Genomic DNA, 25,378 nt, shown 5'->3' with positions numbered 1-25,378 from the left:
CCAAGAAAGTGCAAGACAAAGGATAATGTTGCTAGACTTAATTTCTGGCGCGGAACATAATGTTCCAGTCAGCAAAGACAGGCAGCAGAATCCACTCGTGAATTTCCCCTCTTAAGCGTTAAAGCTGCGTCATTAATAGATTGTTTTATCTTCGTAAACATGTAGCAAGGGAGTATGAACTTTTCGAAACGTTTTATTTCCTGAATGTCAGATCACAAAGCGGTGACGTAAGAGAAGCGTCAAGTCCAAGCGCATTTCTGCGCAGTGTTTCTTCCCGTGCTCCAGTGGACACGATACGTCTTTACTGGCATTGCCGCCGTTTTCTCTCCTACCAAACTTAAAGAGGTGTGCAAACTGTATTCGAAATTTCAATGCACGGTAACATGCCAGGGCGGAGTTTGCGTGGATTCCTAGCCTACTTTAGTTTATCACACTGTACAATGCTTTTCAAAAGTTTCCAGCCCTCTGAACTTATTACAAAAACAATAAAAAAGCGCCCAAAGTGGGCCGCCTCCTGTGGCAATTTCAGGGCTTCTTGTCCGTCGGCAACAAGAGACATCCTCATTCATAAATTTTATTTTTCCGGTCTTTTTCTTCTTTTTTTCATCAATGACATGTACGCATACCTTTCCTTAGGGCGCGTATACCCAACTTCATCAAAACCGATTTCTTGACTCATTTAATACGGACACTAAGAAGGCGCTATGCGCTGTCAGTACACTTCCTGGTCACCTTTCTACAGAGCATCCAAGAGCACACCCGCCCCTCTTCCCGAAGCTCTTTCTTCATCACATTTGCGTTCACATTTAATAAGCCCTTGATGCTCAACTATATCAGATGTAACTCACTTTCGGGATGAAACCCGGACAAACAAAAAACAAATGTGTTGTCAGATCGAGCAAACAGATGAATGAGGACAGAAACGTAAAAAAAATTCCGGTTTATTTTAAACACTGCGTCAGTTAAAATACACCTTTCATTGACATATAATGACAGGTTCGGGCAAGACCTCCTTTGTTACAGAAGAGGCAAAACGCACAATAAAACTCTTGACAAAGCTTAAGCGAAGTGGCAAAAACGCACAATAAAACTCCTGACAATGCTTAAGCAGATTCACAATACAACAACACCAGCAACACAACGCACAATAAAACACAATTCCATAACACTCTCAACTTCTGATCCTGTCTTTAGTCAGCGGCCTGTTTTGCGCATGTGTTATCACAGTTGCATTATCAAGCACTGAGGCGTTCTCACAGCATCTACGATCATCAATGGCGCATCCAGTATGGCTTAGGGGGAAATAAATGACGTCTACGCTTGCTGTGTAATGCGCGAAGTAAACGGCAGCTGTTGGCCTCTTTGAGCGCCCTGTTGAGCGTTGGCCTGTTTGACGTATGCAGCGTCCCGTAGCTGCACCAATTCTAGGGCATGTTCTTCCAGGTATACACGGGCTATACTTTTGCGATAACGCGGATGCTACTCAGAGCGGTCTTATCAGAGTAGAGCCGTCTGCTTACATACTGAAAAGAATGCTGCAAGCAATGCGGCAACCACACTATATATCATCATCACCATCAGCCAGACTACGCCCACTGCCGGGCAAAGGCCTCTCCCATGTCTCTCCAATTAACCCTGTCCTTTGCCTGCTGCGGCCACCGTATCTCCGCAAACTTCTTAATCTCGTCCGCCCACCTAACTATCTCTCGCCAGACGCTGCGCTTGCCTTCTCTTGGTATCTAGTGTCTTACCCTTAACGATAGCCGGTTATCTTGCCTTCGCATTGCGTGCCCTGCCCAAACCCATTTCTTCTTGACTTCGACTAGGATGTCACTAACCAGCTTTTGGTCCCTGACCCATTCTGCCCTGCTCCTGTCTCTTAACGTTACACCTATAATTTTTCTTTCCATAGCTCGCTGCCTTGTCAGTTTAAGTTAAGCCCCTTCTGTTAGCCAGCTGTGAAGTCACACACGGCGGCTCCACGAATCTTCCTTCGGCGCGACTGCAGCGCGCTCATATCGGCCGCTACGTTAAACTCGCATTGCGGGCAATGACCAACACAATGCCTCCGAACGCCGCACCAACAGCTACCGCGGTTAAACATGACGTCACGCTGTAGATGTGTTCTCGGTACGAGGGTACAGCAAAATATAACTATGGACGATGCCCTTATGCATGCAGTCTGCTTTTGTCTAGCGCAACAATACTAGAAAAAGACTCTTATTGCACTATAACGATGCTCGTGCACTATAAGTGTCATTCCAACGTACGACGACCTACAAAGGACCGCATGACATTTAAACTCAAAATAATGAGACGACTGCTGAATAGGCCCATGGACCCTGTGGAGCATTGGCCAAAACTGCCCAAAAAAGTCGCAAACTTCCATCATTGCACATTTCGTGCTTGAGGATGGTTTCTATGATGCATACGCCAAAAAGTGCCACAAAAAATCACGAATTTCAACATTGCGCAATTGGTGCTTGAGGATGGTTGTGCAATGATAAAAACGTTGACTGACAAATAAAAATGGTCGATAATTGAATGTTGTAAACTGACCTCCCATCAGTGCATTTAAAGAGTGCACACGTAGTCCGGTAGACCCATCAAATTAACATATACCACAATCACAAAGCCATGTGCTGATTTCACAGTTAACGTGCTGAAATTGTAGAAGCTCCCGCACCAGAGTCCATTTTTTTCAGGCAAAAAATACCGCAGCGGATGTTTAGCACGCATTGTATAAGTGCAATGAGAAATAATCAATAACTCAGTCTGTATCACTCCTCGCTAGAGTGCAGATACAAGCTATCAAACATATTTATTTCAATTTGTTTCAAACACGAAATATATAATTCGTTCAAGGTGAAAAAATCCCATAATTTGCAATGAAAAAAAAGCGTACCTTTTCCGTCAACATGCCAAGACGAAAAAATGCCGATTGACTAAGGCGGTCGATAAGCGTAAATATCCTCGTACTTTTTCTTAATTCGCGCAAAAGTAGCATGCACAGACACGACACACATGACCCACGAATGAAATCACCATCACCGATGTAGTAATTACCAGCCTCATAAAAAAAAGAGGTAACATTACGGGTTCTTAACAACTTGCATGACTGTCGCCATATTCGGCGACTGTTGCGGCGTGCCAGCTAGTCGCCCGATTCCCTGGAGTTTCTTGTTGTAGTGCGCGTCAGTCTCCAAGTGCTCCAATTTATACTCAAGGCTCTTGAAGAGAACGATGCCACAGTAATGACATGACAGGTCCACATCTTCCTCATGTTCCATCGGCTGGCTCTGCAGTGGCAAGGATGCGGGTGTTATGGGCGACATCGTTGTCTGGTTGGGTGCTGACTCGGACAAGGACAGTGCGCGTATGCCTTCGCCAGACGAAATCTGACGCAGAACCTGTTCTCTCTGCAACGCCTTCTGGTGCTTCTTGCCCTGCAGTAGAGAGAAGCAGAATGCGTGCCCACTGTCAATTGTACAAGAAAGGGTTGACTGAATAGCCGAGGTTACCAGAGACGGAATGTGCAGAGTGTGTGTCCTGTAGTGTCACAGCAACAGCTTTGGCTTTGGTTTGGTTTGGTTTATGGGGGGTTGAACGTCCCAAAGCGACTCAGGCTATGAGGGACGCCGTAGTGAAGAGCTCCGGAAATTTCGACCACCTGGGGTTACTTTAACGTGCACTGACATCGCACAGTACACGGGCCTCTAGAATTTCTCCTCCAAAGAAATTCAACCGCCGCGGCCGGGATCGAACCAGCGTCTTTCGGGTCAGCAGCCGAGCACCATAGCCACTGAGCCACCGCGGCGGCGAACCCGCGTCTTTCGGGTCAGCAGCCGAGCGCCGTAACCACTGAGCCACCGCGGCGGGGTAGCGACAGCTTTGAATGACACATCCGAGTCAAAAGTCTAACAACAAAAATACAACACAATATTTTGTACCTTTGTCATCACGACAAATTTTTCTGTTCTTTCATAGCATTTTTCTATAGTACTGTATAGTAGTTTTCTGTAGTCTGCAGATCTGTAGTACTTTCCTCGAGTAACTACACAAAATTCTGTTCTCAATACAAGAACTTCCGCTGCGCTACAGAAAAGTTCCGCTGCGCTACAGAAAAGTTCTGCTGCGTTACAGAAAAGTTCCGCTTCGCTACAGAAAAGTTCTATTGCGCTACAAAACGGCCATAACTGGCTCCTTGGGCCAAAGGACACCTGAAACGCGCTTTCAGGTACATGGTGGTGGTTCCCAACTGCAAATAACTGTTTGAACAATATTTCGAGCTTAGCAAGGGTAAACTGCCAGCAATTTTTGTCCGGAATTACACTCACGCTGTTATGGGCAATCAGGGCCTCTTGACAGTTCATGGCCACGTTGCAGAGCTTGCACACGAACGGAAGCAGATTGTTCTGCATCAGAATAGCAGCGCTGACAGCAGATGCCGCGGATACGTGGGTATCCAGGGTGGCCTCAGCGGCGGGTATTCCGCCTTCGGTCAGCGCTTCCAGGTGCTTCTGGGTGGCCACCTTCTTCTGGTGCTTGGCGCTCTTCAGGTGGTCCATGTAGGGCACCGGGCCGCTGAAATGCATGCAGCAGTGCTGGCAGGAGTAACCCGTCGACGCCATCTGCAAAATAATGCGCGACTATGTTCGATGGCTCCGTGTTCAACAACACTTCACTTGCCCAGAAAAAGCCGCCCTGCAAAAAGCCACAAAGTATTTCCGCCCAACCTGTACCTTGCAAACGCGAGAACCTGATAGTATACTGCCGCGAAGTCTTATGGTTCCGAAATAACTTTTGTTCCTTTATCGCTGTAGGAGCGCAGGCTTATCGTTTTCAGCTTCGTTTCACGGGTTCAGTTATCGATCGTACTGCATTCAGGGGCGGCAGAAGATCGCGAAACTGTTTCTATGTAGAAAGCTGTGCGCAATGTATAAACAAAGAACGGCCAACGCGTCATGGCCTTACCATTTCCCCATGGCTGTAAAGCGCGCCTATCACTCTCGCCACCACAAAGTTTTTTTTCTTTTTTTCACTGTGGGCGTAAACAGTTCAGAAAACCTTCGTCTGCCTTCATTCCTGTCTGCGGTAAGCGTTACACAACAGTATTTCCAGCGGCGAAAATACCGTCTACGTGCATTTAGGCTTTCGGTTTAAGGGTCTTCCTCGTGCTTATCATTCAAAGACACGTTCATCAGCATAATGACACTTCGATACCTGGAGGGAATGTCTTTATGGACGGAACTTGTTGGTGTCCAAAAAATAATAACACAGCTTTGCATAGTAGTCGTTCGAGCCAAGCACATTACAGAAGACGCACCACACCCCGATCCGGCACCCCCCTGACTGCATCCATACTCACGCACGCTTGATTGACAAATGACTGGTCTCAAGGTGTAAGTCAAAACTTGGGTTAATAATAATCATGGCGACGTTATATAAGCACAGAAAGTAACGCAAATAGCGTTGAGTCGTGGCCAGCACACATTTTCTTGGTACCTGCCGTTAACTCTACTACGATCGATCATTGCTTGAGCACAAATAAAACACGCTGAAGTGCTCGCTTACTAGAAGTACCGTGAAAATGACCCCAGACAATGCCTTGTTCCCCCTGTAAATCGAAGCGGTACTCACATTCTCGGTAATTATCTTCTTTAAAGTAAATTATCCCGCTATCAAAGTTCTCCTGTTGCCTATGAGGATGCCGGGGTGTTAAAGCAGCAATCCTAGTCTGAAGAACAAAATCTGAATCCCTTTCTTTTGGTGCGTCTACTTCCCGAGGAACATGTTGGCGCAGGCGGGTATCCGCGCCAGTGCTAGAAATGGCCACACGATATATGCAAACAGATAGGCGCGATTGCTGTTGTCGCTATCGTCGCCTTTTATCTAAGTGAGAACGGCGTCCTATCGCATTATTTACAGTGCGTCCTCTCGCAAGCCAGCAAACGACCAGGAACACCGCATACTGGGGTAGAAAAAAGCCTGTTCACCGCTAGGCATTAGAACGACCGCGCGAGCTGAGTAATCGCAGTCAAACGTATTCTAGATACATCGCTGCACATTTATCGTGAACTTATGGCGCCAAAAAGCCGATTTTTAATGGACTTCGTGTTTTCACTTGCACTGTCTCGAGTGATTCTTGACATTTCGGCGTCATGCGTTCCTAGCATCATCTCTACGGCACGCGTTTCATTCTTTTTTTCTTCATGCAGAAACACATTCCGAGGCTTACAAGATATTTTTTACCACTTATGTGTCCCAACTATAGTTTTCCCCTACGGAGCTGCCTATGCCAAAACGCATCTGGGTAACAATAAAGAACCATCGTGTCTCTAAAACCATACATTTTAATTGAGGCCAAATTTAGCGTAAACTACTTTTTCGTGGGCGCGTCGCTAAAAGTGCAGGTTATATACAGCTAATCAAGGTGAGCTTGGAAGATTGGGAAGATTAAGAAGAGGATATAAGTGCTTGGACAAGTTAACCTTTACAAAATACACTGCAGAAGCGTCTGTGACAATGCATTTCCGCAGCTGATAGATCTTGAGCGCCGCGGTGGCGCAGTGGTTATGGTGCTCGGCTGCTGACCCGAAAGACGCGGGTTCGATCCCGGCCGCGGCGGTTGAATTTCTTTGGAGGAGAAATTCTAGAGGCCCGTGTACTGTGCGATGTCAGTGCATGTTAAAGAACCCCAGGAGGTCGAAATTTCCGGAGCCCTCCACTACGGCGTCTCTCATAGCCTTAGTTGCTTCGGGACGTTAAACCCCATAAACCAACCAAACCAACCAACCAGATCTTGAGCGCATGAATATTGTTTATTTTTTGCGTATGCGTGCAACAATTCGCGCGCGTGCTTTCTTAGGGCACAGCTGCCTGATTCGCCACCGTCCTCGCCGCTCGAGTCCAGCCGTGCTTAGGGCTAGTGCGATTGAACAATAAGGGGCAATCAGACCGGAAACCCACCCCCCAACCTGTCTCTCTCTCCGCCAAGTCAGACGGAAACGTACGCTCCGATCGTGCGACCGTCGGCGCTGGATACCTGACGCCCAAGTGCGAACACGGGACGAGGCGCCGGCTCTGTCACGCCCTACTCACACGTCGCGCTTGTTTTCTGTTTGGCTCACGCCGGATTCCACATGAATTCCGCATGATTTTCCCGTGGCTTAGGCGCAAGATACGGATCCTACACAGACTATACAAACAACGCATACAAAGGGGTCGGAATGAATATAAACTCCCTGTGATGTCTTGTCTATCATGAAGAAACCATAGGGAAAACTACTGGTAAAATACGAAATTCCGCACGCAGCGGAACTTCCGAGTATGCGAACCAGAAGGAAACCGAAGGTTTGTTCAAATAAACAGGAAGTTCGAATTAAGCGAGTTCGAATTAACGACCTCCCACAGTAATTTATCATACCTAACGTGTTCCCTTAATCCCGTGTGCACTGTTCATGCACATGGTGTCAACAGGGCGGCGAAGTTTTGGTTGCCTAGTGCCTGTGATTGCTCACAACCGGCACCAGGCTGCCCGAAGGCAGTGTGACACGCGAACGAATTCAGGGGTAGCTCGGGAGCCTGGGAGTAGTCGGTGTGGCTAGCAGGGTACCCGCAGCGGCTGGCGAGTGAGTGCACTATACAAGCGGCGTTCACAAGTTCGCATTACCGCTATCGTAAATTGGGAACAGGAGTACGCAATAGGCATCAAAACGAGCGCATGTCCCTCTGGTTTTAGCGGAGTACAAAAAATTCAGGGGAGCATTTTGCTCACCTAAAGTGCGGTGAGGCGGAAGCCTTAAGCGCGGTGTTGCTGCTTGTGTCACTGATGTGCGGTTAAGATGTTAGGCTTCACCTCTAAGAGCGGAACCCGACAGCGTCTTGCAACGCTGCCAGGGAGCCCACAGAACGCCATCACCCGTTCGGCTCTACGTCTTGCTCGTCGGTAAATTGATTTTTGAGGAAAGGAAATGTATCCCTCTCGCATATCTCGATGGAGCCCTGAACCTAACCGTGAGGGAAGGGAGGACGATGGGAGTGAACGAAGACACCGCATTCACTACACGCGCCTTTGTTCATACCAAACCACCGAGCTGGCATGGCGGAGTAGTTAGCGTGCTCGTCTCTCAATCCGGAGACCCTGGTTCGATTCCCCAACACGACCAATTTCCTACTCCGTTTTATTTATCTGGTCTGACTACAAAGTTTAATTAGGCTAATTGGTTAGTTAACTAATTAACTAATCTCAGTCCCACTTACTTAGAGTATCACTATACCCTTTACTTGGTTGCATTCTTACTAGCCGAAGTACAATTGGACCGTTTGAAATTCGCGCACTGTGATGTCACGAACATTTCGACCAACTGGAAAAACGTAACATTTCTGTCGACAACTCCTGCTTGCAACGATGAGGCGTTAAAGGCTTCCGCCTTAAAATTGTGTTCTATATAGTACTGCGGAGCACCGCTGCAGCATCAAGACAAGAATGCAAGCGTGTATCGGGAAAGCTGAGGCACGAGCAGTATTTAAACATTTGAAGGAGCACAGTTTTAAGTAGAACCATGCCGAGCTGCTGGGGGCGTGCGACGACAATGCCCCAGCTTATGCCCCGTATGTGAAATGAAGTAGACGATTTCAGTGCAGTCAGTAAACTGGGCGACGAAGAACACAGTGGCCGACCGTAGCCCCAATAGAAAACTATAAACAGCTGCGTGAGTGGAGCCTCTAGTGCATGCTGACCGGCGGATAAGTGTTGAACAAATAGCGCAACGTGTAAACGCGAGTGTAGGCTTGGTACTCAACATCCTCCACAACAACCTGCTCATGACAAAGGTTGCCGCGCGTAGGGTTCCACAGTTGACACAAATGCAAGACTCATGGAAGGAAGCATCCCCACAGATGTTGAAGCTTTGAGAGAAGGACAATGATGACTTCTCCGACCACCTCAACACTACGGACGAGTGTCGTGAGCACCATTGTGACCCATAAATGAAATCACAAAGCAAACAATGCAAGCAATGCAGCCCGCCAGCGCCAAAAGAGGTCAAGACTGTGCCGTCACCAGGGAAGGTCACGCTGAGCGTGTTCTGGAACGGCCGCGATGCTCTTCTCACAGATTATGCCCACAAAGGCCACAGAATCCCAGTAAGGCATCATTATGAGCTTCTCATCAACTTAAAAGACGTTATCGAGGCAAATCGCAGACGAAAGCTCACGAAAAGTGTCTATCTGTTCTATGATAACACGCCGGTTCACTCACCATCGGTGACGATAAAACGCGGGTTCCTTAGGGTACGAAATTGGGCCCCACCTTCTATATTCTTCTTCTTCTTCTCCGCCCGACGTCACACCCAGCGGCATCTTCCTCTTCCTTCGTATGAAGAGCCCGCCCCGCTCGAAGAACTTTCGGGACGACGAGGAAGTGATCACTCAAGTGGAGCTCTTCCTAAACTCTCAAAAGTCCCCAAATTATCCAAAGACTCCACTCCTTGTACAAGAGTGCGTTTGTATCCGCTATGCACCCTGGCCAATCCCCCGCCGTGGGTATGTGCCATTAAGCATGGGGACATCATCATCATCATCAGCTCTCAAAAGATTTTTCTACAGCGATCCTCTGCGACAGCTCGTTCATTGGTGGCAAAACTGCGTAGCCTTTGGAAAGGAAAGCGTAAGGAAGGATTAAGCTCCGACCCGAGTCGCCTAGCTCAATTTCTGTTCCTTCATGGCAATAGCGCGAACTATACAAATGCACCTCTTAGTAGAATACGACTTTCAAAAAAACAGTAGTCGGCAACAATGGCCAGCAAGCTCCTTCGTTACTCCACAGACCAATCACAACAGCCATTGAAATCAGCTTTTTAATGTCGTTATCAAACTTCTAGCCTTTATAATTTCGTCTTGGATTAGCTTTTTGTTTATCTAAGAGGAATCGTTTCCACCACAGATTATTTTCTAGTCGCAGAGGAACTCTGTGTGGCGGTTATGAGTGTGGGCGGAGCTTCACTCCAGATTTAAGCTGTGCTCGACCATAGTTCCAGTTTCGGTGGTCCACCGGTTCCCCACAGAGTGTCCATGAACGAGAAACAACTCTAACGAGCTCGACGGTATACATGGAACTGACCTCGGCAACGCAGAAAAGTTATATGCATTCGTAATTCCGCTTAGTGCACTGCACGGGCTCGGGCCAGCCCGAAAGCCCGGGCCCGGCCCGGCCCGGCCCGCGGGCCGGGCCGGGACGTGATTTATATTGCCGGGCCTGGGCCGGGCCCGGGCCTGAAGTTGCGGGCCCGGGCCGGGCTCGGGCTTAAAGCTGCGGGCCCGCGCCGGGCTTGGGTCCGTACAGAAACGGCTGGTGTCCGACTTTCCATTCGCTATTGCAGAGTGAAGTGCACAACTGCGGCATTGAAGCAGCGATACGGATGAGCTATGGGTTATAGTACGCGCCGAGAAAAAAAAAACTAAGCTTTATTCACTGACTTATTTATTTCCTTAATTCCACGCCGCGGTGCAGAACGAGTAAAATTCAACCGGCCTTAATTGGCCATTGATCGTTCGTCACCCCAAAACATACCTATACACTGCTAGAAATGCATTCGGGAAGAACATATCAGTTTAGGACGCTTATAGTCTTTAAGCTCATACCGTGAAATACTCAAGCCTTTTAGCTTTTCGTTTCTGCTGAAAGGCGACCAGTTCGGCTACGAGGTCAAACTATGAGATCGCGTTCACTAAAAGAAATGTCATCCCACTGCTTGCTAGGCAGCTTTAATATTTATACTTCGCGGGCGGCAGAATATAACTGATTAAAATCAGGGGGGAACGCAAAGTAGACTACTAAGAGTGTATGCGGCTGTTTTTATTTAGCTCTCGGTACTTCCGAGTTTATCTTTGCCCACCTACACGAGATCACTGTCCAAAAGACGGGCCTGGCGAGCACTACTCTTCATCACTTCCTTCTGGGTTAAAAAGAACCAACTTTCTGAAAGCCAAACTGCGGTTTCAGAACCTTTGTCGGCCAGTTTCTTATCGGTGTAGTAGCGGTCTACTTGCTCAGAGTGAGCAGTATACCTGAAGCGTTACTGTGAAACGGGCCGGGCCCGGGCTGGGCTTCACTCCGGGATTCACGGGCCGGGCCGGGCTCGCTAGAGCGATAATTTAGCGGGCCCGGGCCGGGCCCGGGCTCGAAGCCGCGGGCCTGGGCCGGGCTCGGGCTTCAGGTCTCGGGCCCGGGCCGGGCTCGGGCCTCAGATTGAGGCCCGTGCAGTGCTCTAATTCCGCTTCCCACGAGACCACCAGTAGTCTGTTTCGCAGAAACTTGCAGTTTGCGAATGCTTTCACATGTATTTTTCGATTTTTCACACACGACGGAAGCCTCCGATCATTCCGGATATAAGCAAAAAAAAAATTTTTAGAAGTGTTATGCTTACTACTGCTGCCCTCTCGTGCCTGCGCTCACCGGTGATCAAAAATGGCGCGAACGACAAATAACCGTCGAGACCTGTCTCTAACTTTCGGCAAGGAGATGCAGCTATTTCCCTCTCCTCTTCGCGGAAACCTGGTTGCGTACAATTCCTGAGAAATTGCCAGCCACATTAATGTACCAATAACGTGACGCCACCTGGAGGAAGTAACCACGCTGTGTGTTACTGTGCTCCGGCAGAGCGGCACAGCTGTTTTGCTGTGAACTTTGCGAGAGCACTGTCGAGAAATCACACCTGCTTTTGAAAGAGGGTCTACGTGGATGATAGCGCACAGTTACCAGAGGCCCATATGTGAGAGCAGCCACCCCCAGGAAAAAGAGAGAAAACACAGCACGCTTGAATATGCCTGAAGTGAGCCATTGTGCATGACATCATGCCTCTACGTAGCACAAGAAGTGGCAGGCGCCCGCCCTTGGCACAGACCAGCGAAAGGTGTATGGCCTACGGTTCAATGGGGTTTAAAGTCCCCAAAGCGACTCAGGCTATGAGCGACGCCATCGTGAAGGGCTCCGGAAATTTCGACCACCCGGGATTCTTTAACATGCACTCACATCGCCCAGTAAACGACACCAGCGAAAGGAACAAAATTCACCGCCGGTCTAACTTCGTCGCTGCACCCAACAACATATACAGTTCAGCATTTTAAGCGTACGAGGTATAATGGAGGGTTCACTGCGATGTATGCTTGAAAAAAATCTGCTGAGTAAAGTTCTCTGAGAACTTCTTCAACCGTTCAACCGTTTTATTGCCGTTGTAGTTTAGATGCCACTCCGAAGTGGAGAAGCCGGTGGCGGGCAAGCAGTACAGGTTTGTGAGCATGAAAAACTTTGCCCCGTGTAGGATATATTCGCAATCTTTAGAGTCTTGTTTTGAATCCTTCTTTCAAAGTCTTATTTCGAAGTAGCGTCCTCTCATAATATTCCTAAATAAGGTTTCAAAGTGGGGAACAAGGCAGCTGGGACCGCATAAAGAAATTCGAGAAGCACTGGCCTAGGAACTCACCGGCTGACAAGAGCAGAATTAAGAGACGATTTTCTTGACGTCTAAAAGATCGCAGCTTTAATAAGACGGGTTTTTTTTTAAAAAACCACGCGTCTCCTGTGTCTTCTTTTTCTTGTGCGTTTAGTTTTCGCCCACGTATTTCTATCATGAGCCGCAGCTTTACCCTGTTGACACTTGGGAAAGGTTTATTATCTGTTACGTCTGTTAGCGCTCTTTAGTCGTTTCCATTAACATGCAACAACCAGCCCGACTAAGCCCTCTTCTTCAACAGCTAGTAGGCTTCGAGGATTAAGCATACAGTGAATACGTCATTGCATATTCAGTTCGTTTCGGTAGAGAAATCGCTAGGAGAATATCACAGGGAAAACAGGAGCAGACTTGTCGAGGAGCGCAGGAAATCGATATGCCGGTTTGGAAAGGTGTGTGCACTGAAGACGTTCATATAGTTCCTCTTTAATAATTACACTCACGGTAAAGCTCTCATTCAAAGTGTGAAAAGGTGTTCACAAAACAAATCAAAATTTGACGCCCTAATGGAGAAGAATCGCGACAAAGTTCGCAGCTTTGCTCTAGAAAAACGCATTTTACAAAAGATGATGCACAACACTTTTTTTTTTCGATCAGAAACTTATCTAAGATTGACAACTTGTACCTCAAAAAAATTCCACTTCTTTATTTTACCGATTCCTACTACGCACGATTAACACCGCGTCTTCCGTTGGGATAAGGGAACTCATTGAACTGGACATCAACAACCAGTAGGAAGCAATCGCAGACGTTCCTTCAGTAAAAAAGTTGCCAAAACTGAATCTTTAAACCAAAAAAGTTCTTTCGACTATCACTTTGCACATCATTCATTTACCTGAGCTTCTTTTTATTTAAATTTATTATATAGCCAACATAAGTAAAAAAGATTTCCTCTACTTAAGCGATACCTCGATTATAGAAACAATGCGGAAAGCTTGTGAAGAGTTGCACTTTCTTTCTTGAATTCAAAACAATAACTTTCAAGCAGTTTTCACACGTGGACCACAACAGAATGTTGCTTTATGTCATTGTGAACCAGGAAAGAGTACACCTCTGATGCAAACATGCACACTAAGAAAACTTTTTTTATCGCTGCATTTCCTTTGCGTCATATTTCGCGCTTTCAACATCCGATGAGTTTTCAGGGTAATTTATGCCGCTTTCATGAGGTGTTAATGAAGATCTGGATATATTTTGTTCTCGTACGCTGTAGTGTATTGAAGTACTGCAAGTGATTCTGCAACAGTGGTGCCATGTGACGTCATTGCCACATTTCTTGGCCTTATGACATGTATATAAACCTCTCCTATACCAGTATGCATGCTAACATTATTTAAAGCACAAAGGGTACGCATGTATTTCAACCAGAAATAAAAATTAGCCCTAGGATCAATTTAAATGCTTTTTTAATCAGGTCAACTCAAGGCACCATAACGTCCACATCATAGTTGTATTCCTTCCCTCTGATGCAATGAAATGTGATATTGCTGATGTCTGGGTGCATTAAGGGAAATGAACATAACTTTGGCAGCGCCACCCCCGTAAAAAAAAATCGATCCAAATGAATATTCGAATTGTAATGAATGAGCCCAATGGGACAGTCACTGAACTCAAGACCGCAATAGGGTACTCCTATTGATTTCCATGGGTCCAGTTGATTCTGCCTATTCGAGTGGGTCATGCAACTGGTTCCTGAGGTTCCACCTGGTTTCATCACTCCCAATAGAATATCCCAACTTGTTTCCCGGTTCTAGCCAAACGGTCCAGCTGGCTTCTCAGTAAAAAAAAAAAAAGAAACTGTATTCGAATTACACATCGGAATTGGAAACTCCAATTGGACTCAGTTCTCTTCCGTGGGATATGCATATTGTTGTATGAAAAAAAAACAGAACAGTCAACTAATTAATATTAGCAGCTTAATCTCCTGAATTATGTTCATCATTTCATTCAGCACAGCGAGGTGATTAAATAAAATAATTTTACTCAGCGAAGAAGCGCCAGCGGCTCCAACGGGTTCCCATGAATTAGGTATATAAGTGACTGCAAAAGTACATTCTGTAGATATATATTTGAACTTATGTTAATAGTGTCTGACTCCACTGTTTTTCGCAGAAGTGATGCGTGCTTATTTATTAGTTTGATTCCAACAAAGATCTGAAAATCTCATAATTTCAATTCCTTTGTAAAAATTTGGGCAGATGGCACAGCGTCTCCCAGCAACCCTGGGAGAAAGGCGACTTAGTTCTAAATGGAACGCTCAGTGTTTCTTTTTCATTCGGCAGTACAAATCAAATAGAGTAACCATTTTGGTGCAACAGGTAGTTCATTTGAGTTCAATTGCCTAGCAGTTTGATCTTGCTGGATGGCAAGTAGCGATTGCGCTGAAATAGTTGAGTGCAACAGGTGGTGCAAAACACAACTGGCTTTCACCCATTCGTCTTCCATAAAAAATTTTGTAATTGGGCCCTTTGTCCTTTTGCGGGGCAAGCAAAAAGCGCCATTGGTGATTTGAGATGAAAACAGAACTGGCATATGGCATCTATGCAAACGCTAAAAAATACACGTAAATAAACAAGGTCTTCTAAGTGAGTTGCAATGTTGAAAAGTACTAGTCCAAATGTGCGGATTGAATTTCAAATCTGATACGGTCGTGTGCTCATAAGACAACACAGTCATCGATCAATGTGCGATCCTCCGACCAAATTAAGGTCACATAATGTCGCTGTACAGAGAACAAAAGCTCGAAACACATAAAGTTGTGGCCACGAAATGCTCTTGCGAGTCGTAGACCATGAAATCAAAAGGTGAGCTTCTCAGATACGGTGATCGCAATGCCGGTACTAGCGAAGTTGTCTATTTCACCTCGTAATGAACGTACCGATAACGGCTACAAATGAAATAAAACCTATGATTCTATTAATTCTGCACAATCTTTTAATTACTGCATTCAGCGGTAGTCGTTATAGTTCACCGTACGAATCAACTGCGTGCCGGGGGATTCCCCGTGAACGCTAATACCGAAACTATGCTTCTTCCTTGCAGGTAAGGCCACGAAATGGAGGAGGCAGAAACGACCAGGAAAGAAAAGGTAGTACATACCAGGGTTCCTTGGAGATGTTATACGGCCAGCGAAAATCAAAAGCTGCCTTCCAAAGACGACTCCGAAGCGTGGGTGTCGAGACTGCGCGCGCAAACGCCGAACTCAGATAACCGCATGCGGTGTCCGATCGCAATAGCGTACGCTCAACTTCTTAGAAGCCTTAGGCGTGGGTCTATTGCACTATTGGCACGTAATCTGCCAGCACCCGACAGACGCATTGTTAAACTTGTCTTAACACGAATATGCGACTGCGCGATCGCGATGCAACAGCTGCGGGAAGTGGTTGCACATGCCTCGCACCTCACCTAGCTGGCGGCCATTTGTTTCCGAGAACGTCACACCATCACAAGAGGGCTGCTGGCGCCATCTATTGAGCGCATCCTGCACTATTCTCAATTGTCTTTTATTTTCTCCGCTAGATAACGCAATACTATGCTTAACAGTAAAGCCCCTTGATATCAAGGGCCTTTACATAAAAGTGGGGTTATTTTATTGCTGATACGGCTGCTTCAGCTATGTGCTAATCTGTAATGGTACTTTTCCATTTTCCTCATTGCCTACATTGATTTGCTTCGAAGATATTTTATTTTTGTTTTCATTTATTTAGATCGCATTACTACAGCGCCACGAGCCTATCGTTTCTACTAGAAGCGGGAATTACTGGTACATTGCGCGCTTTCGAACTATTTATAAAAATCAGTCACTAAAACATAATCTCCCTGCAGTTCTAAGCACGTACATATTTCAGACTAAGGCCACGATAAATCAGTTCAGGCAGCAATATCTTAATCCGTTATGATGTAAAGCCGCCGCGGTGGCTCAGTGGCTATGGTGCTCGGCTGCTGACCCGAAAGACGCGGGTTCGATCCCGGCCGCGGCGGCTGGAATTTCTTTGGAGGAGAAATTCTAGAGGCCCGTGTACTGTGCGATGTCAGTGCACGTTAAAGAACCCCAGGTGGTCGAAATTTCCGGAGCCCTTCACTACGGCGTCTCTCATAGCCTCAGTCGCTTTGGGACGTTAAACCCCATTAACTAAACTAAACTATGATGTAAACATTAGACGCTGCCTTGAATGTTGTTTACTTGAAAAATATTTTTGATTTTGTTGTGCTTTATGCCATTGACCCTTTTTGATTAATCATGTGTAAGCTACTTTTCCTTGTTTGTTCCATTTATACATTGAGTATGCTTTCCTGTATGTGCGACATTAGAATATGTACACTTGATATTGAAATTTTGCTTTAAATATTGAAATTTCAAGTGGTGTCTCTTCTGCATGTGTAATGAGCACTGAACATCCAATGACATCATGCTTTCTGATCACTGACTGCACTGTTCCAATAATAATTACTCGTCTAGTTACTTGCTATATACTGCGTGTCCTCATGTATGAACATGTCAGTTTCGTTGTACTATTTGTTTTGTTTTTTCCCCTGGTGTTTGCATCTTCACGCTGTCCTACCTTGCTGTGGCCTCTTAAGCCCAGTCAAGCTTCCTCAGGCAGCATTTTTCTCAAGAACTCCTGCCATTTATATGATGAAATAAACGAAATTAAAATATAATCTAATTGAATCTTACCGAGAATAACATGATTTCGAGTTGATAATTGTGAAGTCAGAGAAGAAGTACCGTAGGTAATTACTGCGCACCTTGTACAAAATAAAAGAGGGTTGGTTATCAACTATCAGCTGGGTGTGATGCAGCTTAGATGAATTGGAACCATCACTTTTTCCTTGTAACACCTTCCTTCAGCAACTAGGTGTGACTTATAGCAGAAGCGATACGAGAATGCTGCATGGCTGCAGAATAATAATGGCAACACAGCTGGGGCCACAGTTGTTTGACCATTACTTCCCAGTAAAAAAAAACTATTGGAACCAATTGCACATTCCAAATGGAACTAATTGGACATTCCTATTAGTTCCAATTGGATTTCCCAATTGGTTCCAGTTGTGTTTTTAGCCACCCGACCAATTGAACCCAACTGGACTAGCCAATTGGACCCGTTAGGCCAGGCAGTTATTTCACCCAGAAAATATTCACAAAGTATGTTATGTTCATTGAGAGAGCTAGTTAAATGTTTGTGAACAATATGCTCTAGAATCTTGGATAAATATTTCTGCAACTTAAGATATTATAATGTGCAAAAGGAAAGTTGATTTATGAGGACTGCAGGGAGATGCTGTGCCTAGTCCCAATGAACAATTTTCTACGGAATTGAAATTAACATGTTTTTATGGAAATCAAAGCCATCAGGCACGCATGCATCACACGCGAGCAACACTGCACATTCAGGCACTAGTAGCATCCAGAGAACATACTTCTGCTTCAACTTATATACCCAATTTATGGGGCTCTCATGCTGGGGCCAGTGGCGGTTGGCCACTGAGCACAGATTTAATTTAATTTCAGCTGCAGTGGCGGTGTAGATGATGAATACAATTTAGTGAGTTAAGCTGCTGATAGCTCTTGTTATAAAAACCATATTAGTTCTACCTTGTTTCTCACATATGCAAACATTCATTGGAGAAATTGGGTGCAGTTGGACGGTCCAATTGGATGCAATGGGCAAGAGGAACTGGGCTCACCAATTGGAAACCCAATCGGTCCAATTGGATAGTCCATTGGGACCATCCAATTCGAACACCATTCACCAATTGGAACCAGCTGGAAACTCAACTAGTTTAGTTGGAACCATTTGGTACCAGTTGGAAATCCAATTGGTTCCAATGGTTTTTTGACTGGGTTGGGAAACAACACACCACAGTAAAGGCCAGAAGGGCACACGCCGCGCGTATCGTTATCAGGGGAACGCGCTTATCACCAATCTCAGTCCCTGATAACCAATCTATGCAGCTCCGGGTGGCTAGAAAATGGAAAGCAGTCAGGCAGTAGCGAAAGGAAGCACCGAAGCTGCGCTGGCTATGTGCCCTACTCCTTCAGTTCGCCATCCCATGTATGATACGTTCAAGGGTGTAGAAGAGCCGTACCATCCCGCGAACGTGTGCAATCGGTTTCCGGTCTTTTCAGGAATCAGAATTCATAATTATCCATTTAACCGAACAAAAACCAGGTGGTCAGTCGACGAGGAAATTAGAATGAAATCAACAAGCCAAACAATATTTCTATTTCTTTTTAAGCAAAAGGCAGTTCCCGAGAAAGAGCTGCACCTTGCCCAATCACCGCTCTCCTGCACAGTTCTTCAGTTTCTCGAACATCTTCACCCTAAAGTATCCAAAACTATAACTTGTACAGTCACCAAAGAACTTTGATGCATGATCCGTGATGTTGAAGTTAGGAGCACATCTTGGCTATTTATTAGGCAATCAGTGATCGGACCAAAATGTACCAAAAATAAAAGCATCATGACAACACAATCAAGAACAGAAACACATTTCAGAAATAGCAATTTTGGTAACCGTAAACGAAAAGAACTTATTTATAATCTTGTTACCTAGAAACGGGAGAGAAAACGCACATGAATGAGCACATTGCAAACAACGAGGAAAAGAACGAACCGTTCAACTTTGCCTGAAATCTAACAGAAACAATCCGCACACCAAATGCAACTACAAATAACAAATGCAGACACAAATGGCAAATAGCATAGCCAAGAATAGCAGCCTGTTGCCGTCGAAACCATTGTTTTGAATTGAGATTTATATTGCTACAAATTGCAAAAAGTAAGCACAAGTAACTAACTGTGATTATGTAAAATGGTTCACTAAGCTACAGATGTACACTGTCAATTAATTATGATGGGGCCAACTGGTATACAGCTCTGGATTTAGAGCTTCACCCAGAGACCCCTTATACTTAAAGGGAAGTATACTTTAAAGGGCTCTGGAAGCAACCCAAAGTATACTTCAAGGGCTCTGGAAGCAACCCAAAGTTAACTTAAAATCGCTTATCACTACTTCTGACGACAAATCAGCTTCTTCCACAAAAAAAAAACGGAGCTTTAAAAGCTAGAACATATCGAAAAATTACGGAAAAACAGGTGTCGCCGCCACCGTCCGTTTCCGCAAGCTCGCTCCAGTGGCGTCATGTTAGATTTTTTTTGTAGAATAGATAAAGGAAGCAAATCATTTTCGCGGCTTAATAATAAACTCATGCTTGACTACCGCGCTTTATTTATTTATATGTTGTTATTTATTTGTACACACTGCAGGCTCGTGGGGGCTATATGGCACATAAAGTCTATAAGAGCGAGTAAATATGGAGAGTTAAATGAAGCAACCTCTCCGATCGGCCAGCTAATAAATGTGCTGATCAATAGCACATTTGCGCGACAAGTTGTCATTTTCGATTTTCTTTTGTTACTTAGCCTTACTTATATATGTCACTAATTGTGTGTTTTCGGGCACTTCGAATAATCGAAGTCACCACTAACATCACGAGTTTCAATCCAGCTGGCTCGAAGAAATGTTCAAAGCGAATTTTACAGCAAGGAAAGTGTATTATACTATTGAACACACGCCAACATAACGACAAGCCCAGCTCTAATTTTCTCGTGATGCGCTGACGGAGATGCCTTGCAATTAATGTTTCTTGAACGACCGTTGGAAATGTCTTGCAGTGTAGTGTGGCTTCAAGAACATATTCGTCCTGCAGGTGCTGGCATGGATGAGGAAGCACCTGCAGCTCAGCCTGAGCATCGTGGGCGTCATCCTGGGGCTCATCCTGGGCTACTCCGTGGCGGCCGCCGAGCCCAACGAGGACATCACCACGCTCATCTCGGTGCCCGGGGAGATCCTACTGCGCATGTACAAGATGCTCACGCTGCCCCTCGTCTTCTCCTCAGTCATCGCCGGTGAGTCCCGGGATGCTTAAAGACTCGCTTTTATAGAGACACGGAAGAGAAATTAAAGTTGGCCGACTCGTGAATCAAGGAGTGCAGGAACATATGGCAGTGTACGTACTCATAGACACCACACAGCATCACGGAAAGTCATCACCGACACTTTGTGCTGTGTCGTGATTTTTCCCTGTTTTTTTTTTCATCCTTCTGTGCTGAGTTCGTGGCTACAAAACTATTTTTAATGTCATTTTCCACCCTTAGCGCTCACCAGAGTGAAGCCGGGAACTGTGGGCAGGATGATGACCCGAATGACGGCATACTACATTGCAAGCACTATGCTAGCCGCCTTCGTGGGTGTCGTAGTGGTCGCCATCTTTGCTCCCGGCAAGAAGATCCTGCAGACGGACGTCAGCAAGATTGGCGTGTCCGGCTTGGACACGTTCCTCGACTTTGTAAGGTTAGCGCTTACTTTACCGACGTTCAATTTCCTGTAGTTTCCCGGTATCCAAGATACCATCTCTCCGACGTAAGCCGTTCAATCCAGGTGAATATCTAGATTATTCATGCTCAGGGGGGAACATTTACCTCGTCTAAATGGGCGCCAGTGTATGCATTCCTACGACAGGTACAAAAAGGCACATATCCCCAAACACACCCCATCATTTTACCTAAAATTTCTTTAACCTGTCAGGTTTTCCCACCCGTGCAACAAATGCCGGAACAGTGATATCCCATCCAAACCAAAAACTCCCTGAATGAGACATAAAAATCCCGTTTATAGGTATTTATCCGCAGAAGCGGCTAAAAAACTCTGTCAATCGGGAAAAACTGAAAGAATGCCGGTTCTTAAACTGTCCTGAAACTCCAAACAAATTCTCTTTTCGACCAATTTTAGTCCTCAAGCCCCCTGAAGAAAGGAAAAATTGCCTGAATGTAATATCACTGATCATGGAGTACCCCTTCAGTTTTGACGCAATTTGGGCCCGCTCCATCAACGTCTCTCCGAATCGTCTCTATCCTGCACACCACGTCTGGCACTTACCCTTACAAAAAATTTTTTTAGAACTCTATAGACTGTCCAAGACTTCAAAGTCTATAGACTCTCTATAGACAAATCCTAGAGAGCAGTCTATAGGCAATACAAATGCTATAGACAGTCTATAACAATCTATAGACTAATGGCCATACACTTTTAATAGACTTTTGTCTATATACAGTCTATAGACTATGAACAGACAAAAATAAATGTCTATAGGAAGGCAACAGAGCCTGAAAGAAGTCTATAGACCATTTTGTAAAGGTTATAAGGAGACGATGACCAACATCAACTTGGCCACGTTTGTCTGCAGCTAACGGCACGGACGCTGATCAAGCCAGAACAGTAAATTTAACATTCAGAAATGTCATTACTACTAAGTTCGAAAATACATGCATGCTCGCAGCAGGCCCAAAACGTGAATAGTTGTAGATTACTGCCTAGCTTCTTGTAGAGTGAGCTCAACTCATCTGTCGATGATGACAATGATCAAATGGCTGGTATGTCCTGTCTGTGCAGGAACATGTTTCCGGAGAACATTGTCCAAGCATGTTTCCAGCTTCACCGCACCGTTCGGATCGCCCAGCCGCCACGTTACGTGCCTTTGGGCGTCAACGCCAGCGAACTCGAACCTGACATCGTGCGGAAGCTGCAGTACTCGGACGGCCTCAACATCTTCGGTGAGCGCCAGTACCTCCCAATTGAAATGTTTTCATACATGAGTGAATGAAGATCAATGCCAGAACCGTTCGTCCTGCAGCGTTTCAACAACGAACTTTTGGGCAAGTTGGTTGCTTGGCTTAGGCATAACTGCATCGCGAAAAAAACGACCACATAAGGAACAACACACTGCGGACACGGACAAATGCTGTTGTCCGTGTCTCGAGCGTGTTCTTCCCTATGTGGTTGTTTTTTTCGCGCTGCAGTTATGCCTAAGTCCTGGAGTGTATGTAACCTGTTTTTTTTTTATGTATAACGACCTGAAGTCTGAAAACCAGCATTCCAGAGCAAATACGCAAAAATTAAAGAACTAGCGAAAATTTCGGATGTTTTTCATCATCGCATGCGAGAAAAATCCCGAGCCAATTATAATAATTGCCGTTACAATATTTACGAGCAATGCACCGAAAGAGAATTTTTTTCTGTAGCCTTTCTTTAGTTGGGAGCCTTGTCAACAGAGTATGCGTTGCGGTACTATGCGGCTTCTTCAGTAAGACTATGAAATGTGTGTATTTTAGTTGCTTATATTAGTATATATATATTAGTACGACTATTAGTACATATTAGGGATGGTATCAGTGGTAGTATTATATAAGTACATGTGTAAAGCACATTTGTATTAGGTATTAGTAGTAGTATTAGTAGCACTAATAGTAGAGGTAGTGTTAGTAGACGTATTAGTAGTAGTATTATATTAGTACAACCTGTGCAAAAGCATATGTTGTGGATCTCAGATTACGGTTTTTTTGTTACAGTAAAGGTCGAAATATTTCCATGTAGTTCGCACAACAAATATTCCTCACGCAACATACCTCGAAAAAAAAATGGTAAAAAAGTGCTGGCGAAGAGTAGGGGTTCCCATTCAGCGAACTGTTCAGGCATAGATTCACCAGCAGTGTAGTTACTGCACATCACATTTCTCTCTGTCCTCTGTTTTTCCCTCCTCCTTCCGAGCAGGCATCATCGTGTTCTGCTCTGTGTTCGGCCTCATCTCGGGCTTGTTGGGAGACATGGCCGTCATCATGGTCGACTTCTTCTCCATCCTCAACGTCATGACCATGAAGATTTCATACGTGGTCATGTGGTGAGTTGGGCGCTGCCGAACTGAAAACTCAAACAGCGCGGAGGCTGATGAGCGCTCTCATTACTTTGGGAACCTTATCGTCTTAATGGGCCTGTTACAATCCACAAATAGGAAATGGCGCGGTTTGGTTTAGTTTCGTTTGGTTTGGTTTGGTTTGGTTTATGGAGTTTAACGTCCCACAACGACTCAGGCTATGAGGAACATCGTAGTGGAGGGCTCCGGAAAACATCCACCACTTGGGGTTCTTTAACGCGCACTGACATTGCACAGTACACACGGGCCTCTACCATTTCGCCGCTATCGAAATTCGGCCGGCACGGCCGAGGTCGAAACCGCGTCTCTCGGGTCAGCAGCCGAGAACCACAACTACCCTGCTGACGTCTATAGCGTTCCATCGGTTTCCATAGAAATACTCGTGGCCGCAATCTGAAGACCAGTAGCTGTGCTTCATTTCCCCTTAAACTTCGAATGCAGTTAGTGTAGCCAGCGCCGCGTCCTGCCTGTTTCTCCTTCTTTGCCTTAACGCTAGGCTTACTGGGCCAAAAATCCAAGGCACTCGCGTAGGAGAACCTGGATGTGAGCTGCAAGAGTTTGTCTGACTGTTGAATACATAAAAAAGTAGCGGAAGCACAAACATGCCAGTCACCGACCAGTTCACGTGCTCAAAGGGCAGGGCCTTGCTTTGTCAATATTAATCATTGGTCTTGATTATTACGCTTAATTTAACTAAGCCGCCACCTGGTGGTCCCTCTGAAGCAACCAGAGGTGTTGTTGAGGCATGAGACAACTGAGAAGCCCTTCCATCACCAGGAGTGACACGGGCTCTGTTTCGTCCCTGCGTGGACAGGTACTTCCCCATCGGCGTGGTGTTCCTACTGTGTGCATCCATCGGTCGAGGCGACGCGTTGGGCGAGCAGGCCTTCAACGTGGGCGCCTACATCGGCACCGTGATGACGGGCCTGGCAATCCACTCATTCATCGTGCTGCCGCTCATCTACTGGGTCTTCGTGCGCAAGAACCCGCTCGTGTTCGCCAAGAACCTGCTGCACGCGTTCGTCACAGCCTTCGGCACTTCGGACAGGTACACTCTTAACACGAATCCACCTATAAGGGAGTAAAAAGGGAATAAGCTGTGCTCTAGCGCACGCGCTAGAGAAGTGTGCTAAAGGGCAGTGAGCTTCCTTTTTGCTCTCTTCTGTTTAGAGTGTAGGCAATAGCTGCTGCAACTGCTTTTCTACAAAAGTTGCATGTGAATCTTAATTGGAGTGGACGATGTCCCCAGTGTGCCTTGTATTCGTAATCAAAACGCCCCCAGCTTTTCTGGACATCAGCAACTGGCGTCATCTGTTTGCCGCCGATAGCGAACATCGCTTAACTCTATGAGAATGTTTTGAGCATGTAAACTGAAGAAAACTAGGATTCTGCACGAAAATGGTGATTATCATGGCCGAGTGCTTGTCCTCAGGCTAACTTGGGAAGAAAGTCTCACTAGGCCATTCGTCCAAGTATCAACGTCCATGAACACTAGGCCATTTGGGTCATTTGTCCATGACCACTAGGCCATGTCCATGACAAATGGCCTAGTGGTCATGGACGTTGATGCTTGCAGGTGCTGTATATATTGTGTCTGCAATGTCTCTTTCCTTGCGCAGTGTGGCCACTCTGCCGGTTACGTTCATGTGCCTCGAGCAGAATAACAAACTGGACCGACGCGTCACTCGTTTCGTGGCGCCCATCGCCTCGGCCTTCAACCTGGATGGCACCGCCCTCTACGCCGCCATCGGAACCATCTTCATCGCCAACCTGAGCGGGATCGAGCTCGACTTTGCCCACTACCTGGCCATTTGGTAGGTCAAGTAGAGCTGCTTGCCGGCAGCGCTTATACTGGCCAGCCCTGCGCAAAGTACCGCTTATAACCCAAAGTATTCCGCATACAAGCAGCAAAAGCTTCGAATTTGCTCGCTATGTAAACAACTGTGTATTTACATAACGTTTCGAAGGGTTAGAAAGTCATCTACTCATGTAATCACTTTTTCAGCAAAGCTGAGGCGAGATCCGAGTGATTGTATGCGATAACTCTACTTCATTGCATAGTTATATTGTGGTAAAAAGGCTGTTTCGTCTT

The 25,378-nt window shown here is 45.9% G+C and overlaps 2 protein-coding genes across 5 annotated transcripts in view; one reads left to right on the top strand and one right to left on the bottom strand.

Moving 5' to 3' along the window:
- The window catches only part of LOC149330694 (excitatory amino acid transporter 2-like), a 41,360-nt gene that overhangs the window by 13,804 nt on the left and 2,178 nt on the right, over positions 1–25,378 (top strand). The window contains exons 2-8 of one of the 2 annotated variants that reach the window (XM_089561335.1): positions 15,555–15,600; positions 20,227–20,425; positions 20,675–20,870; positions 21,969–22,129; positions 23,127–23,253; positions 24,101–24,334; positions 24,906–25,100. In XM_089561335.1, coding sequence (XP_089417461.1) covers positions 15,568–15,600; positions 20,227–20,425; positions 20,675–20,870; positions 21,969–22,129; positions 23,127–23,253; positions 24,101–24,334; positions 24,906–25,100 — 1,145 coding nt within the window. In that variant the 5' untranslated portion in view covers positions 15,555–15,567. The remainder of the gene's footprint in view (positions 1–15,554; positions 15,601–20,226; positions 20,426–20,674; positions 20,871–21,968; positions 22,130–23,126; positions 23,254–24,100; positions 24,335–24,905; positions 25,101–25,378) is intronic. The other variant, XM_089561336.1, reaches the window with a different exon arrangement.
- On the bottom strand, positions 928–15,951 carry LOC149330695 (uncharacterized). 3 transcript variants are annotated; one of them, XM_089561337.1, is made up of 3 exons: positions 15,612–15,951; positions 4,338–4,631; positions 928–3,446 (listed from the first exon to the last, which is right to left on the bottom strand). In XM_089561337.1, exons 2-3 carry the CDS (start codon positions 4,629–4,631, stop codon positions 3,093–3,095), a joined length of 648 nt encoding a protein of 215 aa, XP_089417463.1. In that variant the 5' UTR covers positions 15,612–15,951; the 3' UTR covers positions 928–3,092. The 3 variants fall into 3 exon arrangements, with proteins under 3 accessions (XP_089417463.1, XP_089417465.1, XP_089417464.1); XM_089561339.1 differs by having other exon boundaries at positions 15,918–15,941; XM_089561338.1 differs by lacking the exon at positions 15,612–15,951 and adding an exon at positions 5,641–6,541.

This window comes from Amblyomma mixtum, chromosome 9 (assembly GCF_055824585.1).
Source record: "Amblyomma mixtum isolate Tamu chromosome 9, ASM5582458v1, whole genome shotgun sequence".
Lineage (NCBI taxonomy): Eukaryota > Metazoa > Arthropoda > Arachnida > Ixodida > Ixodidae > Amblyomma > Amblyomma mixtum.
This window is presented reverse-complemented; position numbering and strand designations above follow the sequence as displayed.

Coding starts and splice junctions, on each gene's coding strand:
- LOC149330695 (XM_089561337.1), bottom strand. CDS start 4,631: ATGGCGTCGACGGGTTACTCCTGCCAGCACTGCTGCATGCATTTCAGC. Junction 3,447..4,337: donor CCCTGATTGCCCATAACAGC/GTGAGTGTAATT, acceptor TCTCTACTGCAG/GGCAAGAAGCACCAGAAGGC.